This window comes from Taudactylus pleione, unplaced genomic scaffold, assembly GCF_031769625.1.
Source record: "Taudactylus pleione unplaced genomic scaffold, aTauple2 ptg000203l, whole genome shotgun sequence".
Classification (NCBI taxonomy): domain Eukaryota; kingdom Metazoa; phylum Chordata; class Amphibia; order Anura; family Myobatrachidae; genus Taudactylus; species Taudactylus pleione.
This window is the reverse complement of record NW_028284605.1, coordinates 4769075-4788970: the sequence shown is the minus strand read 5'-3', so window position 1 is coordinate 4788970 and position 19896 is coordinate 4769075. Positions and strand designations below refer to the sequence as shown.

The following is a 19896-nucleotide window of genomic DNA, read 5'->3' as shown; positions in this document are numbered from 1 at the left end:
TATGGCCATTATATCTGATGGGTTTCAGGCTTTCAGATAAAATGTCTGTCGGTCTGACCGACATTTTATCTGACAGTGTATGCCCAGCATAAGGAGACAGGCCCTCACACTTGCCATCACCTTGTATACTGTCACTTATCTGGAAAGTTGCTACATTTATCTCGCTCTATACCAGAAGCAAAAATCTTCTTCTGCCTGCTGAGACATCTATTGTTTTCACACCCAATTTATTTTGTATGAGAAGTTCTATTTAGATATTACCAAAATAAAATGCTGCAGGAGATTATAGTACAATGTAAACAATGAACACCAGTATTTAAAATAACTATTTTAAAGCTATGAGCTTCAGACAAGGTACAAAATTCTATACATAATAAAAAAACATGTTCTTGCAGTTATAAATGCATCAGCAGCTCCAACAATACTGCATTTAAAATGGAAAAGATTAGGAAAACATTGTAAAGGGCTCAATGCTTAAACAAGGAGAAACCATTGGGAAGATTTGAAGATTACACAACAGCGTTCTGACTGCCTTCTGTACCACAATTTTTAATCACAGACTGTGTGCAGCCTTCAGTTATTTAATCCTTAAAACCTTTCACTTTTCACTGCATCCGTTAATCTAGTTAAAACTTCCTCATCCTCCAACCCCCAAACCACCTGCCTTGTCTACCATCGTGCTGCAGAAGACGCATAGCAGATGGTCCAGGGCAGCTCAGAACCCGTACATGATCTGGAATACACCCTGAAATAAACCATTTTTTCCCTTTGCGGTGGTGTTAGATCAAAGATGTAAAAATAGCACAACTTAGGTCAGTACTAGGGATGTGCGCCGACCCCCGAGTTTTGGTTTTTGATCTGTATCTCCTTCGTGTTTTTGGTCTGGATTTGGTTTTGTCAAAACCGCTCTTGCATGTTTTGGTTCTGTATTTATTTTTTTTCTAAAAACCAGCTAAAATCACATAATTTAGGTCTGTTTTTGTTCCTACAGTATTATCCAGTTTAGACCAAAAGGTTGCATCGAGCTAGCTGACTAAGCTAAGCGACAGCAGTGGGCAGCACTAACATGTGGCAGTTCACCTTCCAACATGGCACATCAGGAAAAAAATGTTTTTTATTAAATCAAAACTGAGGCCTGAGGGAGTTGGAGTATATTATGTAGTTGAAGGCAGGAAAAGGGTTGATTCGTAGTAAAATAGGAGATATGGTAAGAACTTACCTTTGTTATCTCTATTTCTACGAAGTCCATAGGGTTCCACAGGATACCTTGGGGTATAGGTGATGACGTCAGGCATCGGGCACCATAGAGTTAAGTTTTCAGCCTCCCAGGATGCACTAGGGTCCCCCTCCTATACCCCGCCCCCGAGCCAAAGCATCTCAGTTACGTACCAAGCCATAGGCCGGAGAAAGAGAAGGAAGAGAGAGAAAAAAGATCTGGACACACACAAGAATCACATTCTCACCAGAGAGAGACGGAAAAGCCGGTGACCAGAGTGAAGCCCATCTGCAGCACAGGTGCGACAGGGCGGGAGTCCTGTGGAACCCTATGGACTTCGTAGAAATAGAGATAATAAAAGGTAAGTTCTTACCATATCTCCTATTTTCTACATCAGGGTCCATAGGGTATCCACAGGATACCTTAGGGATGTCCCAAAGCAGTATCCTTTAAGGGTGGGGACGCTCCTGTGCTGAAAGGAGAATCCGTCGCCCGAAGGAAGCATCCTGAGAGGTAAAGGTGTCAAACGCGTAATACCTCACAAAGGTATGGACCGAGGACCATGTGGCAGCCTTGCAGATCTGGACTGCATAGGCACCACGTCGAGCAGCCTACGAAGGACCCACAGACCTAGTGGAATGAGCCCTCAGAGGAAGAAACCGGAAGGCCTTCATGAAGATAAGCTTCTGAAATGGCCATACGAATCTAGCCTGCCAAAGTCTGCTTTGAAGCAGGCCAACCCTTTTTAAGGAAGCCAATGAGGACAAACAAGGCGTCCGACTTCCTAAACGAAGAAGTGCGGTCAACATAAATCCTTAAGGCCCGCACAACATCCAAAGTGGCCTCACCCACTGAAAGATCAAGTGAGTTAAAAGCCGGCACAACGATTTCCTCGTTGATGTGAAAACTGGAAACAACTTTAGGAAGGAAAATGAAAACGGAGGAAACAGATAAGCAAACCGGAACGTTCACCGGACGGACAGAGCATCCACCAGAGACGCCTTTTCGTCTCTTGTGCGAGACCCGTACACTGGCAACTTGTTGTTGTGCCGTGACGCCATGAGGTCGATCTCTCCCTGTCCACCAGAAGTTGAAAGACGTCCTGGTGCAGAGACCATTCCCCCGGATGAACGTCCTGGCAACTGAGAAAGTCCGCCTCCCAGTTTAGGACTCCCGGGATGAAGACTGCTGATATGGCCGGGATATTGCGCTCCGCCCAAACCAGGATTCGGGACACCTCTACGAGAGCCGCCCGACTTCGGGTTCCTCCTTGCCGATTTATGTAGGCCACGGTGTAGCGTTGTCCAACTGGACCTGCACTGGGTGACCTTGGAGAACCCGATGTGCATGCTGGAGAGCATTGAATACCGCGCGGAGCTCCAAGATGTTTATTGGAAGCTCTGTTTCCGCTCGAGTCCACCTGCCCTGGAACAAGTGTGGACCCGTGACTGCTCCCCAGCCTCGCAGACTGGCGTCCGTTGTCAACAGGACCCAATTCGCCACCGAGACCGGACGACCCCTGTTGAGATGGGTCTGCTGCAAGCACCAGGCTAGGGACAGGCGAACCTCCGGAGTGAGCACCATCGTCTGGGATTTTAGACTCTGAGGCAGTCCATTCCATTTGGACAGGATCAATTGCTGCAGAGGTCTGGAGTGAAACTGGGCATATTCCACCATGTCGAATACCGACACCATGGAGCCCAGTAACCTCATCGCCGAGTGCAGACACACATGGCGATTCTGCAGACAACTGCGCACCCTCAACTGCAAGGCAGAGACCTTTTCCCCCGTCACAAAGATCCTTTGCTGTCCGGAGTCCAATAAGGCTCCGAGGTGCAGAATCCTCTGAGACGGGATCAGGGTGGACTTCTGCCAGTTTATCAACCAGCCGTGCCGTTGCAGTACCGCAATGGTCAGGTCCAAGTGGCGTAGAAGGAGCTCTGGAGATCCTGCCACCAACAGAAGGTCATCCAAGTACGGTAACCTGCATGACCGCCATCACCTTGGTGAATACACGTGGTGCTGTCGCCAGCCCAAAAGGTAACGCCCGGAACTGAAAGTGGTCGTTGCGGTTTGCAAACCTAAGGAACTGTTGATGGCGTAAAAGAATAGGGACATGCAGGTAAGCGTCCTGTATGTCCAACGACACCATGTAATCCCCAGGTTCCAGCGCCAGAATGATGAACCGTAGGGTCTCCATCCGAAACCTCGGCACCCGCAAAGACTTGTTGAGTGCTTTGAGGTTGAGGATCGGATGATACGACCCATTGGGTTTCTGCACCAAAAACAGATTGGAATAGGAACCCTGGCCCCTCTGGGAGAATGGAACAGGCACTATAACTCCAGCCTGGAGCATAGTGTGCAAAACCTTCCGCAGTTCCACGGCTTTGTTCTGGTCTGATGGAAGACCCGTGGTGAAGAATCGAGACGGGGGCCTTTGCAGAAAGGGGAGGGCGTACCCGTGAGAAACCACCTCGAGCACCCAAGTGTCTGTAGTGGTAACCGACCAACACTGGGCGAACTGCAGCAGGCGGCCTCCCACTTTGGGATCCTCCAAAGGGAGGCCCGGACCGTCAGGCCACAGGCTTGTCATCGGGCTTAGGGGCCGGACGTCTGGTACTCCAGGCGGGTTTCCGGGGCTTGGCCGATTTTTTGGGGCCAGCCTGTCTGGGAAAAGACTGCGTCTTAGGCCTACCCTGGGCCCTGTAAGGCCGAAAGGACGACGTACCTGAACCGGAAGGAACTGCAGCAGACGGAAGACATGCCGATTTGGCTGCCGCCAGCGTGGCTACGATTTTGTCCAGATCCGGACCAAAGAGGACTTCTCCATTGAAAGGCAAAGCTTCCAAGCCCTTCTTGGAATCAGCGTCCGCCTTCCAAGATTGCAACCATAAGGTGCGCCGAGTCCCGGAGATTGCCTATCAACTCGGTCTGTTCAGCCGAACAGTCGGAATCGAAAGACGCCTCCAAATTATCAGCCCAGCCCTCCATAGCTCTGGCTACCCAACAAATGGCCATAGCCGGCCTAGCTGCCCCCCCCCCCCGCAAGGGAATAAACGGACTTTAGGCAAATCTCTACCTTACGGTCCGTAGCATCCTTCAAGGAAGACATGGAGGGCATGGGCAATGTGGCACTGCGGACTAGGCGTGTCACATGGGAATCCACCTGTGGAGGGGATTCCCACTTAGAAAAATAATTATCCGCAAACGGATAAGCCACCGCCAAGCGCCTCTGAGGCTGATACCGTTTGCCCGGATGTTTCCACGCCTCCTCTAAATGGTCCACTAACTGACCCGAAAGAGGAAACACTGTGGCGTCACCCTTAATATCCTTAAAAAAGGCATATTTAGATTATGACACCGAAGGATTTTCATCCTCAATCACTAAAGCTGTGCGGACTGCCCGAATAAGTCCAGGAATATAAACCTTGGACCTAGTGTCCGACTCTTTAGAACGGAGAGGTTCCTGGTCCAAAAGATCCAGAATCTCCCCATCATCAGACGTCACGTTGTCATACTCATAAGGAGCGGACAGAGACGCCACCGACCGCTTATGCGGCCTCAACACAGACTCCCCTTGTAACACGTCCGACAAGTGCTGTACAGAACTTGTCCGAGAATTAACCCACGCAGGCTCCTGAGACACTTGGGGAGGGGAAATAAGGAGACTGTGTGGTACCATCAATTGTCTCGGGAAACCCTGCATGGGTGACGACACCACCGACTGCTGGGACAAACACATCTGTGAGAAAGCAGGCTGCGGAGCTAACTGGCCCACGAGGGTTGTAAGCGCTTTGGCGAAACAAGCCCAGGACGGCTCCTGTACCGGGGCCGTGACAGTAATTGGCCGCGCCAATACTTCCCCCTCCGCTATAGGTACCTTGCACGTAGTACACAAAAGCTGGAGAGGAAAGTCACTCTCAGACATGATGGTAAGTATGTGACCCCTCTCACTGATACTCGTAGTATAGTGTGAGACCACCCTGCAATCACCGCACCGCAAGGGCTTTAGCAGAAATAGATCAGGGACAGTGATAAGGCTGACAGTAGAAGTACAGGCAGCAGCGCTAGCAGAAGTCACATACAATGCAAAGAAAATCAATTCCTGCACTAACAGCGCTGATAATCAACTATGCAGACACAGAGCCTGGTAGGACACAGCGCTGCATACACAGACCTGAACCAAATGGAGGAGAGGTATGCCGGGGGACCCAGACCACGATGCCACCGCTACCAAGCTTCCAGCAGCGTTCACCATGTGCTTGTAAAGATGGCCACCGAGGAGCATAGAGGAGGCCGGCCTGGGGGAGGAGCGCTGCCAAAGGGCCAGTCAGCATAGTGCAGAGAGGGCTGTGTGCAGCGGGGGAGGCGCCGGCTGTGCTACAGGGAAGGCGCGCTCCCCTGGCATGCAATTAACCCCTGGGATGCGGCAGCACTACCGCTCAACCGCGGTCCGCTGTCCCAGGGGGGTAGTGGAAGCGCAGATTAGGTACCTGGCTCCACGCTGCAGCCAGTCCCCAGGGAGCCCCCTGCCTGGGGACTCTGGACCATGTTTCAGCAGGGTCCCACTGTGGGACCCCGCTGCATACCTGCTGCCCCCTTGGATCCGGAAATGGTCCCAAACATCTGGGGTCACCTCTAGCTGTGACCCCAGATGCTTACCAGCATCCCCGGATCAGTACCAGCGTTCTGGTACCGACGGGGGTGTAGGGAAGACAGCATGGACGTCAGCACTGACTGTCCATGCTGTACTTCCAGATGTGCAGCCACAGCTGCATTGAAGAAACTTCAGGGGCTATTCTTAGGCCCCCTCTAACAGGTGCATCCGACTCCGGACGGGCACCAAACGAAACTGAGATGCCTTGGCTCGGGGGGCGGGGTCTAGGAGGGGACCCTAGTGCATCCTGGGAGGCTGAAAACTTAACTCTATGGTGCCCGATGCCTGACGTCATCACCTATAACCCAAGGTATCCTGTGGATACCCTATGGACCCTGATGTAGAAATTTAAGTTTTGGATTCTGAAGCAAATTTATGAGGGAGGACGAAGGGGAGTCATTTACAAAGAAATTTGACTCACTCACATCAGTCCTTGCCCCAGTTGAGCTATTTGGTGGTTCCGAATTTTATTTAAAAAAATGAAAGGGGTATGCAGGAAATGCTTTATGTGGCCATAAAAATTTCTAGACATTTTTGGCATTCAGCAACCACATGTCGAAGACTTCAGCGGCTATGACAGTTCAATTACAACCATTGCACATCTAGGAAAGAGAATGGCGCTGCAGTGGCAAACAGGATGGCGGTTTAATAAACTATAAAATTAAAAATGTCCGGCAGCAATGCCCCAAACAGCACATAATGCAAAGAAAACTGGTGCAAGATGTAATTGTTCTTGGCCCCTTCCAGCCTTATGTTATATAAAGGACATGCACAGTTTAACAAACCAATCACTTCAGCGACAGGCACTGCAAATTGTGGCTGAAGCGATTGGTTTTTTGGGCCCCCACAAAACAAGCTACCAATGGGCAGCTGACATTGCTGGCAATGATCTTTCCGTGCACAAACTGGCTTTACAACATAGGTAAGAGCAGATGTCATAATCATCATGGTCATCATCATCCACATCAGTGTGTAAATCTCTTCTTCACACAATATTAATTTGTCCCTGCTGGAATCCACCATTACAGGCGCCTCTGTATTTTTTTTTTACTTAATAGCTGATAAAGGTTTTCCTCGTGGAATTTGTAATTAATTTTGATAAAACATAATCTTTTCCACATTTTGGGGAAGTAACCTCCTACGCTGATCACTGACAAGATTCCTGGCTGCGATGAAAACTCTTTCAGAGTACACACTCGAGGGTGGGCAACTTAAGTACAGCAAAGCTAGTTTGTGTAAGGGACTCCAAATTGCCTCTTTTTCCTGCCAGTAGTGAAACAGGCTGTCTGACATACCTATCTGGATGCTATCCTTAAAATAATCATCAACCATTCTCTGAATGGTAACCATATCAGACAAAGTCACGGTAGACATGTCACTAATTGTAGGCAGTTCTTTCAGACCCGACCAATGTCATAAGGTTTTGCTGACTGATCTGCATCACCAGCAGTGGGTCAATTAGGATAATTTTCCTGGCAGCCACAGAAACTGAAGGAGGAGATGCTGCCGTGTCACATGTTGCTTGAGCTGACAATTTTTTCACCAACAGGGCTTGATCTACAAGACCCACATACTTAGCGGAATCGCTCCGTTTCAGCTCCTCCTTCAGTTTCTCCAGTTGCTTTTGCAAAAGTTTGATTAGGGTAATGACTTGACTCAAGCTGGCAGTGTCTGAACTAACTTCACATGTGGCAAGTTCAAAAGGTTTGAGAACCTTGCACAACACGGAAATTATTCTCCACTGCATTTGACTAAGGTGCATTCCCAATCCTAGGCCGTTGTGTAGCCTTGGATGGCCTTTTTCCGCTCCACCATCCACTCAAGCATATAGAGGGCAGAATTCCAAATAGTTACTACCTCTTGCTTCAGCTGATGGCAGGGCAATTTCAACAGTACTTGCTGGTGCTGCAATCTTCAACATGCAGTTGCTGAATGTCGAAAATGTCCTGAAATTTTTCGGACCACCGAGAGCATTAGCTGCACGCCCCTGTAATTTTATTAAAATGTTGCACCACCAAATTAATTGTGTGAGCAAAACATGGGACATGTTTGAATTCGCCCAGATGTAATGCTCTCTCAATATTGCTGGCATTGTCAGAAATCACAAATCCTGAGAAGAGTCCAAGCGGGGTAAGCTATTTTGCAATGATTTCCCTGAGTATTTCTAAGAGGTTCTCAGCGGTATGCTTCTTAGTGAAACCCGCCTCTGAATGATCTGGCATTTGTTAGATGCTGCTGCTGTTGCTGCTTGCACTATTGGAGGCAATACACCTACCCAGTGGGCTGTCACAGTCATATAATCTTTAAGTTTGCCCTGTCCAGCTTGTCAACATATCTGTGGTTAAGTGGACAGTGGATACAACGACATTTCGTAGGACACTAATAAGGGTTTTTCTAATGTTCTTGTACAGACTGGGAATTGCTGTTCTAGTGAAGTGGAATTTAGAAGGGCATGGTAACGGGGACACAGGCCCTCAATTCCCTTTCTAAAACCCACTGCATTAATGGTGGATACTGGACGCATATCTAATACCAGCATAACTGTTATGGCGTCAGTAATCCGCTGTGCAACTGGGTGACTGATGTCATACTTGTTCCTCCTTGCAAAGGATTGTTTGACAGTCAATTGTTTTGTTTAACTACTAAAAGTAATCTTCCTCCCGGACCCCTTCTGGGATGAAGATCCACTCACAGCAGCAGCAACAGGCGTAGCACTAAAGGATCCTCCTGAGGAATCACGGATAGGAGAGGAGTCCGTCATTCTTATTAAATTGGATGCAGGACTACTTCCGATCATGATTGAGGATGTTGATGATGCAGGTGTTGGTGGTCGAGATTGCAGACGCTTGGATCTAAGAGAGAAGGGAGCAGGCTAGGTGACGCTGGACTGATTGTTACGTTTTTAGCCAAAGTTTCTGAATTTTGCAAACACTTTTGATGAATACGCTGCAAGTGACGTAACAGGGAGGAGGTTCCTAGATGGTTAAGGTCCTTACCTCTACTCACTCTTGCTTTGCAAAGGGTACAGATGGCTTGACAATTGTTGTCCGGAATTGGGTGGAAATAATTCCACACGAGGGGCGAGTTTTTTTGTCTTTTGCCCCGGCATGACAATGGCCTTTTTCATACTAACAACTGTTGCCTGATTTACACAAACAACATCCTCGGCATCAACATCCTCATCAACCTTATTAGCACCAACTACAGAAATATCCTCCTCATTCTCCTGGTGCACTTCCAGAGAAGCATCCTTGATTTCTACGTCACCATGTTGACTTGTGCTGGTCATCCCCACATATGCAGAGGGCACACAAATGGTGGAAGGAGGATCCTCTTCAAGTACAGTATTGGAAAGGTCAAGCTCACACATGGCAACCGCGGACATACTTAGACTCTCCTCGGGAATCTGTGACTTTTCTGAGCACACAGTTGGTTCCTGTGCCTTAATGATTTTCATTTTTTTGATATTTCTACAGGGAGCAGGGCTTACATCATCATAAGAGTAAAAAACACCAGTCATAAATAAAGGCCAAGGCCTTATCCTTTCCTTGCCACTTCGTGTAGTGAATGGCATATTGCCAATTTTTTTACTTACACTGCGGTCTGACTGGCAGTCTCAGCGAACAATAATAGCGTAGCTAGCACACACAAAAAAGAAAAAAAGATATTTTTTTTGTTTTTTGTGGAATGCTAATTTTATTTAACTTATTTTTTTAACACTGTGGAAGAGCACCCCTGGACGAGGCAGAAGCCCCTTGATGAACAACACAGCACCCCCTTATGGACAACAAAGCACCCCTGCGGAGTGCGGACGTACTATCTGCAGAGTCACAAATACAGTACGTGGATGATAAATTGCGGTCTGGCCGGCAGTGTCACCGAACAATAATAGCGCAGGTACTAGCTACAGTAGCACACACCAAAAAAAATAATCAAAACAGATGTAATTTTTTTTTTGTGGAATGATAATTTATTTAACTTTTATTTGTGTTAACACTGGGGAAAAGCACCCCTGGACGACACAGCACACCTTTATGTACTGCTGCCCTAGCCCCTTGATGGACAGGACAACACAGCAGCACCCCTTTATGTACTGCAGCCTCAGCCCCTTTATGGACAACACAGCAGCGCCCCTCTATGTACTGCATCCCCAGCCTGACAACACTGCACCCTTGAACAAAAGCAGCACAGACCATCAGCCCGACAACACTGCACCCTTGAACAGCAGCAGCACAGACAGAGCATGTCTGTTCTGCACACTATCCACAGCTGGAGTGAAAATGGCGCGGATCACCGGGACCTTTATAGAATCCAGAACCTTTTTGCCACGTTTTCGGATCCGAAACAGGCGGGAAAACCCGAGCTGGACTCTGATGCGTGCTCAGATTGCGAAGTTCGGGTGGGTCCGGTTCTCTGAGGACTGGACCTGCTCATCTCTAGTCAGTACCACTTACCCATGACGTAAAGCGACTGATGAATATTGCTTTAAAGTGACACCTGTCTTTGTAATTCTCTGTTGCAAGTTTTTCGAACTTCAAAATAATTTCTTCTCTCAGTTATAATGTTGTCATTTAGGAGTTAGTGGCAAAGGGATGTAGCAGTCGCAGTTATTCCTCACACCAAGTTCTGTCAGGCTTTATCTGCGAATTTGTATGTCTTTAAAACTAATTCCTGTTTTGTTAAAGTTGCAGCCCAGCATCTCTAGTGCATTGTGAAAGGTGTTTTGCTGCATCTGCAATGCTAATAAGATGCACATTTTAAAGAATGGGACAGTACACTACTACTCTCAGAGCTGACCAGTCGCAATGGGCATCTCGCAACATATGGCATACAGGCGCTAGGTGTATGATGACACAAACCCATTATAACCAGTGAAAAAAACCACCACCTCTCTGAATAGTTCAGGCTATGTGTACAGGCGCAGGGATGTCAAAACTGCAAACAAAACATCTATGTAGCAAACTGCAGGGTGAGAACAGCAGAGGGGAATTTAGAGAAGATGTAGGTTTGTACATACTTCCAGGATGTCATTTTCATTTAATGGTGTAGAACCCTTTTAAAAGGGTGGACATAAATTATACTCCGCTATAATGAGCTGAACAGATCCACAAGAGAGACTTACAGACAGCATCATTGTATTAATTCTATGCTAACGTTGCACAGAGAATAAGACAGACCCAAAGATAAGCTTCAGCATTTCATGCCTACATGGCGGCACATCCTAGATATACCAGCTGCCTGTTCCAATGATAAAAGATTAAAGAGGCTCTCTCCACGCACAAGTGCAATGAATGCAGCCGTCATCTCAAAACTGTCAGACAAGGCTTGTCAACAGGATTAAAAGCCGTAAAAAACAAATCAGATGATGGTAAAGGAATGGATGGCTAAACCTATGACAGTATCTCAAACGTCAAATAGTATATGTTAAAGAAGTAAATGAAACCTTTACAACACAAACCTCAGCTACTTCACTGGTATCAGAAAGGAAGCTCTAGAACAATAAAGTAAAACAGAAAAATAGGAACTTATGATGTCAATTATGTAAATGACAAACTACATTTTTGTTTTGATGTTTTGTGTGACAAATCCACTTTAATACCCTGCAATACTTTGGGCCTGAATCTGAGGTGCCCGTGTCACGATGTTTGCGCAGTTAAGCAATTTTTTGCTACTTTGAGTGCGGTCTATCCTTACTACACACGGAGATACATGGGAGGGTCAGGGTGGAGACTGGGAGGTAACTAAAGTCATCGCAAACAGAGGTGTCATGGGCATGTTACGGGGGAGTCATGTTTGTGTTTTGGCAAGCAGCTGCGTTCTCTTTCGTAGGGCCCACATCCAAAGTGGCCATGTTTTGAGAATGTTGCAAGTGATATTCTGCTCCAGACAGGGGCTGCTCGAGGAATCGATGTCGAGACCGATGGTGCATCGATGGTGGAGAGATCGGATCCACCAGCACAGTTGAGCATTGCTCAGATATACAAAGTGGGCGTCGCAGTGCTTGCTCAGCCCATCACACGGAAGTATACAAGAGGAATACTGCAACTGGCATTTGCATATTTTCACACTTGCGAATCAGTGAGAGATCGCAGCTGCACATAGACTATGTGCTCCTCTTAATCAGGCCCTCTGACAACAGCCTGTAGGTTATAGAATAAGAAGTGGGTATAGATTAGCCTTCCATAGCTACTGAGAAGCCCTCCTGGTGCCACACTTCAGGCCTATTTATTTTATTTAATGACAATTATTTATATAGCATACATATATTACACAGCGCTTTACAGAGAATATTTCAGTCAGTCATTCAGATCAGTCCCTGCCCTAGTGGAGCTTAAAGTCTACAGCAGAGGTTTCCAAAATCCACCATTACAGTCCACGTTTTAGTGATATCCATGCTTGGGCACAGGTGACTTAATTAGTACCTCAATCCATTTGATTTAACCATCTGGAATCAAGCTTGGATATCCCTAAAACGTGGACTGTAATGGCGGACTTTGGGAACCTCTGGTCTACAGTATGTTCCTTATCACATGAACACACTCACTATGGGGGAATTCAATAAGGCACATGATATGCCCCGTAGATAATTAATTGCACAATGTAGGGAACAGCTATTTTCCCTGCGCGGTAAACTAGAGGTTAACGTGCACTAACCCATTGATTCTGGTAAAAGTGCAGAATGAATGGATTTTCCCCACGCGGTAAACCCCAGAGGGTGACTTTTCTCACAGACTTGAGCACACAGCTCCTGAGACACAGCTCCGGGACTCAATATACAGGGTAAACCCGCTAACAGAATCGTCCGGCATGTGTAATTAGCCGTAGGGTAAATCCCGCAGCTAAATGGATTCACCGCTAGGGCTCATTTTTTGTCAGTAGCCAATTAACCCATCAGTGTGTTTTGGAGTGAAGGAGGAAACCAGAGTACCAGGGAAAACACATTTAAAGATGGTGAGAACATACAAACTCTGCACATATGAAGGTAATTCAATTGTTATTACTGTGACTATTTATTTTGGGCGTTAGATAGAACAATTCAATTGTCGCTCCGTTCGGGCGTGAATAGCTGCTGCTACACACATTTCTGTTCGCAGAATCCAGAGGTGGCGAATAGAAATGTGCGATAAGCCGTCACTTTGGGCGGACAAAGCAGTACTTTAAACGGGTTTAGCCTCTTTGCTTCTGGGCGCCGCACAGGAGCACTTGCGCCATGACCGAGGAAAAATGTAATTGCTTTGATGGGCACCAATTACATTTGGGCGCTCAAAAAACAATCGACTCAATAGTGTGAAATGACCTCAGGGCTGTGAGGCAACTTTGTTTAAGTTTGTTACTAAATTCAACACCGAAAAAGTGGTTACATTAATTCATTTCTTTTTAATAATTCACTCACAAACTAGAGGACAAATCTTGTGAAAAATCTATGGGGTAAATTTACTAAGATGGGAGTTCTATTAAGAAGTAAAGTTGCCCATAGCAAGCAATCAGATTCCAAGCATTATCTTCTAGAAAGTGCTAGATAAATGAGAAGTAGAATCTGATTGGTTGCTATGGGCAACATCACTTCTTAAATAGAACTCCTATCTTAGTAAATTTAACCCTATATATAAATAATCTGTCTCATACTTTCCATCCAATATATCTTTCCTTTAGGAGTAAATAGAACAGACTGAAAATCTGGTTCACACAATTACATATAACCAGCTACAAGTGCCTTAGTAGAAACATGAACCTATTGAAGATTTAGTTTTAACACTTTCACTTATTTTGCAAGATCTTTCAAGTTCATTCCAATGACGCTGCTACAACCTCCAAATTGTACATCAAAGAGAGCAAATTATGCCTGAGGGTGACCCTGTCCTTTCCTGTAGATAACAGCTGGCTGTTGTGTACAAGCAAATGGCATTACTTTGTTTGGCAAAAAAAACATTTAGAAAAAAAAGCCATAGGGGTCAAGTCTGGGCCTCTATTCACAAGACCAAAGAAACTTCAATGTAAAAAGAAAAAAAATGGAAGCTGAAGAATGCCTTCTTCTAAGAATTGCAATGAAAAGTCCAAGACATGCTGAAAAAAAGCAAAAGAATCTGAATGAATAAAAAGGAACAGATATATATTCTGCAGGATAGTGTAAAAGCGTACTCATTACTCACAGTGGAGGCAGCCATTTTATAGACTGAAATCAAAAATTCACCAGGAACTAGTGGCATCAGGCTGTACTATCATGAGTGCTGGTGCACTACATAGCTGCCTATGCAGACTGTCGGTGACAGGTCCACTTTTACTCACATGGGGGTCTATTTACTAAGCAGTGTTAGGAGACAGCGAAAAGTGATAAGGTGCCAGCCAATCAGCTCCCAACTGTCATTTTTCAAACAAACACAGCCTGTGAGATGGCAGTTGGGAGCTGATTGGCTGGCACCTTATCACTTTCTTATCACTTTTCACTCTGTCTCCTAACACTGCTTAGTAAACAGACCCCTTATTCTGAAACGTCAAATAAAGTTTATATAATCTAATATGCAGGTTGAATAATGTTCTGTGAGTGGGGCAAGAGGAGATTGGGCGCAAGGTGGAAATGGCAGGTTCTGGTTGGAAGAGCCCCGCAGTGATCCCATCAAGAGCCGCTATCATTTTATCATTTCCAGTACTTTTGTGCCCAATAATGATTACAGAGGCATATCATCATAGGCGGTACAAAACCCTGCCCAACAATCTAATGTTGGGGGAAAAACGGTGGCATTTAAAAACAGGTTAGAAAAATGAGAACCCTTAAGAAAAAATGAATAAATAAAAACATTACTTCAAACCACCAAATGTGTTTCTCACAATGAGGAGTATTTAGTCTTGTGACTGCTCAGACTCCTATCAGCGCAAAACAGGGGGCACACAGACTGCCCAGCTTCCATCCGCTATTAATTCACCACTTTACAGTACAGAGGCTGCCTCCATCTACAAACACCATATGCTACTGCTAAAGCTGAGCAGCACTGATAGAAAGCATTGGTAAGATGAATGGCATATGCTAAAGTGTTGTTTTTCCCTTTAATGTTTATAACCATTTAGAAAAAGTTTAGTGAAACATTTAGTAAAGTTGAGTAAAAGACACAGGTGCACCAAGTTCAGTATTTCATTGTTTCTAATTGTTGATCTAGAGAAAAGCAAAAGATAAAAAAAAAAAGCAATCAATGGGCTCGATTCAATTCAACGCGAATTGAATGGCGCCGGGAATGAGCTCCCAGAGCTATTCAATTCAGCGCGCTGCTAAGACAGACTAAAGATTTCTTCTCACATCCCTCCTGGAATGCAAGCATTAATCCGACAAAAGTACAGGCGTGATGCCGTTTTATGCCCTTAGCGCGGCGGAAACAGCATCGTGCGAGAAGTTTAGTCGGACTAAACACCCTGTTTAAGGCATTAGAGGCGGGAATACGGGCATTCCCCGACCTAAGGGCGCGCAGAATTGAAGAGCTCCGGGAGCTCCTTCCTGGAGCTATTCAATTCGCGTTGAACTGAATCGAGCCCGATGCGACAATTACCAATTTAGCATGACAGGGACAAAAGTCGACTTCTGACCCCAAGAATGGCAATCAGATAAACTAGTGATCAATCACTCCCATAATGATATCTATTACTTATGGCTACAGAGACCTTTTCCTGTAATTATATATCTGTAGTCTGTGTATGTTCTGTATACAGACTGCCCAATCCGTCGTGACTGATGTCACAACTGGGCGGGCATTTATATGCGCCTGCCTAAGTGAGACGTCAACCACCGCCAGCCCATTCACAGACATATCGCTGGTAAACACTGGCCGATGCACACATGATATATCAATTGAACGGTCGATATGTCGGGGAGTGTGTACCCAGAATTAGTGACAGCGCAACAAACTATACCATCCCTGAACACATGAAACATATGGTCCTGGGGATTGCGTTACAGCCACTTCTGCTGTACTAGACCAGATGTTGTATTTAGAAGTTTGTTTTTTTTCAGGACCTGAAAATTGCCTTTTAAGGCATGCTTCAGCTGTAACTACCCCTTTTTTGCATCTACAGGGGCTATGAAAAGTAATCAATTTGGTATTTTTCACATTTTACTTTCAGTGATGGATTGCCACAGCCTGCCCATGATTCTCCACCTGCTGAACCGCCGCCGCTGCTTCCCAGAGACAGGAGGGGACCCGCTGCTGCTGGTGCTGATGACGGGACCCAGTCGCTGCTACTAAAAGGTGAGTATGACAAAAGTAGGCAGACACTGCCAGCCAGTCGTTCAGTTGGGGGGAACTTTCCCCCTACACTAGAACGATTAGTTGGTAAAAATCAAACATGCTTGATTTTCACCAACTAGTTGGAACGACCGTTTCTGGTCATTTTTCGGCGTGTTGGACCAAATAGCTGACTATTGTTTGCTCCCACACACCAGACGATTATCATTCCAACCAGCCAACTAGTTGGCTGGTTGGGACGATATCGTCCTGGTGTGTGGCCAGCTCTACACAGACAGCTGTTAAGAGATTGCTTTAATACTGAGAGCCACATACACTTCTAACTGTAGGCTCCATCTAACAATGAGTCATCAACCCCTTTACCACTAGTTTCAGACGCTAAAAGGTTGTTATAACCGCTATCCTATATTTAGCAAACAGTGGAAAGCTTAGCTCAGATAACGCTACGCCATCTACAGATGGTGTTAGCGATTAAGGGTCTGATTCAGAGATGGGCACATCTCCAAGCATGGGTACGGGATTCCTGCGCTCGAGATCCCGGCAGTCAGAATCCTGCTGCCGGCATCCCGAGAGGGTTAGGATACTGACACCTGTCGGTAGGTATCCTATCCCTCCCCCTTTTCCTACCCTATCCCTCCCTCCCCAGTGCCTGAACTTAACCTCCCCCTCCATGCACACCCTAAACCTAATCCTTCCCCCTTAGTGCCTACTCCGAACCCTCCCCCTATTGCCTAACCCTAATGCTAACCCTCCCCTTTCGGGAGGGATGGTGGCGCTGGGATTCTGACAAGTGTAAGCATTCTGAGCGCTGGAATCCCAACGATCATGATATTGACCGCATCCTACATATCCCATGGTGTGAGATCTGCACATGCGCAAACAACTCACTGCACATGTGATTGACATGCTACAGCAAATTGGGATCATGGACGGGGCAACGACGGCCAGCGTTCTCAAAAACTGGGGCATATCAGCCCCGTTTTCTGGCGTGCCGAGGCCAGTGTCTGTGTCTTCCGACAGCGCTTCACTGGCCCCAGCAGTGTGAAACACCTGCCATCCTGAGTAACCTGTGGGGTAATCATATAGCCTATGTTCACGCAGATGATCACATGCTGCATCTTCAGACGTAGCTGTGGATCAGAGAAACCGGCAGAAAGCGTCTATTTACACAAGTCACTTCCTCCGTCATTAGCACATTATTGCACAGTCGCTGCGTACAAAGTCACAGTGGCTGTGCAATAACGTCCATCTCTGAATGAGGCCCAAAGTCCGTATTGCTGGCACAGCATTTCCAGATTCTGCTACGTCTTCCAGGCTTTACAAAATCGCAGCAGGGATGAAGAACTATGCACAGATGTATGTTGCGTCCGCACATATTGGCAACCCAGCAGATGGCGCAGTGGAGGAGGAAGACAACACTGGACCTCGATGGACAGGTAAGTTGTGGTAAATACCTGTGACATTCGTTAAGTATCACAATTATACTAAACAAAATATTCCGCTGGCATATAGTACAGTTGATAAATGGGGCCCTGTGTCTTGCTGATGTTTACCGTCATGACTTGCTCCTCTCCAATCTGTGCTCAACCCTGTAGCCAGACTTATCTTGCTCTCCCATCGCTCCACATCTGCCTCCCCTCCTTGCCAAATCCTTCACTGGCTCCCCTTCCCCTACAGAATCCTCTCCAAACTCTTAACTATTACGTACAAGGCCCTCTCCAACCTCATCTCCTCACACACTCCCTCCCGCCTGTCGGCCAATGACTGCTGCCTTACCTACGTTCTGGTTACCACATCTCACGCCAGAGTCCAAGATTTCTCCCATGCTTTCTCCCACCACTGGAACATTCTCTCTTGTGCCATCAGACTATCCCTCAGCCTGCCTTGCTTCAAGGGGGCACTGAAAACGCACCTGTTCATAAAAGCATATCTGTCCTCCACTTAACCATGTCACCATGTAGTCTATCTCACCCTATGGCACTATCCATTTCCGCTGACTCCTGCCCCTAGCTTCCCTTACACTGTCTCACTCCTTATGTCTTCCGTTTGTCTCCTTCTTCCCTTTAGACTTTGAGCTCCATGATCAGGGCCCTCATCCCTCCTGTTCTCATTACCTACTTCTCTTGCACACCAGCTACACTCTATACCTTCGCCTTGGGATCTCTGCCCCTGGACTCAACTCCTACGACCTAGACCAGTTAAATGTGCCCATGCCAATAGCTACAGGTTTCTGCTTATGCTGAATATTTCCATTGCACCCTTTACATCAGTGGCTGTTAAGAAGATATGTAGTGTTAATGGTTTATTGCCCACTGTATTTTACTGTACTGTTTTACCCTGTACTATCTTATTGTTTTGCCCTCTCTACGGCGCTGCGGACCACGTGTGGCGCACTATAAACAAAGTTTAATAATAATTACTTGCATGTCAGATTAGCTCTGCCCAATTAGAAATGTAGATGTTGTTCACTGCTTATTTCTGTGAAAGTTTGTCCACATCATAAGTCATAAGGGGCAATTTACTTCTCCTCGATATGCTGCTGCTGTGTCTGGCTGCGCACATTCCCGCTTACTAGCAGTACGCAATCTTCATTCATCTTCCAGCGCACCTCTAAGAGCTGCAGAGTACCTGGGCACGTGTTCAGCAGGCACACTGTTGATAATTATATTGCCCCCATAGCAGTATAGGGTTTTTTTGTTTTTATACCCAATTAGTTTAGTACGTAATGAGTAATACCAACCTAGGAGATGTTATGCTGTAGTTGGATGGGTCATGGTTCCTGTATAATAAAAAGGTCATGACTGCTATAAAAAGTTAATACACAATAATACTTGTGTAATATCGCTACAGAAAAGGACCTCTACATGTCAAGATAGAAAATGTCGCTAGTCTGATGGATATTTCTTCCCCAAAGGCCGCAAGTTATCTTTGCGGCGTTTTTGAGCCACAAATGTTTTTTCTTCAAAAAGGCAAACAAAATGGAGTCTACATGCTAAATTGTATACCTACGTACATTGGTACCATTTAACAGTTCTGTATCTTCACATTGGCAGCAGAATACGTCAGTTTCACTTTCTTCCAACTGTGAGTTCTGTAACGCAAATGAGACAGTGTCAAGTTCTCACAGGCCTGGCTGAGAGAGGAGAGCGGCTAAGGAGGCCCCAGAAGCAGAAGCATCAGTCACCCGCAGAAATAAAGCAAGGTCAGGGGAAGCCATATCTTTTATAAGCGTACTTATTACTTGCATAGCGTGGAAACCAGTATTTAGCCTATCACAGGCAGGCTGAATACCCATCAGGCTGGCTCCAGTTAGTAGAATAACCCATCACCCACATGCATTGGATGCAGCAAACTAAAGTGAACTACTTAAAAGCAATATACACATTGTACATTACAGTCTGTACCGTAAATGGACATCTGTCTTTATACACATAATGTTTCTCTTTAAGATAGCAGACATGGTAAAAAGCTAGTACACAGTGAGAGTTAAAGGTTACTAATTTACTTCTAAAGACAATAGTGGGAGTAAAGTTACAATAACATCCATATTTGGGTAAAGGGACTTCCCACAGATTCATTACTGCTCTGCTTTCTAGTGATATTAATCAGAACTGCAATGTATTACTCTGCATAATTCTTTATAAACTTAAGAGCAACAGGAATGCAGATATTTATTTTGATATGGCTGCTGCTAACCTGAACACACACTGGTTGCAGCCAAACATTGAGTATCCATTCATTTGCCTCAACTAACGAACAACCGAATCTGTGGGCAATTTGGACAAGGCCAAACA

General features: G+C 46.0%; 1 protein-coding gene across 1 annotated transcript in view; it reads right to left on the bottom strand.

Annotated features, from left to right (window-relative positions):
- Positions 1-19896, bottom strand: part of SSH2 (slingshot protein phosphatase 2) — a 276663-nt gene that overhangs the window by 184033 nt on the left and 72734 nt on the right. The window contains exon 2 of the mRNA XM_088477775.1: positions 19116-19193. Coding sequence (XP_088333901.1) covers positions 19116-19193 — 78 coding nt within the window. The remainder of the gene's footprint in view (positions 1-19115; positions 19194-19896) is intronic.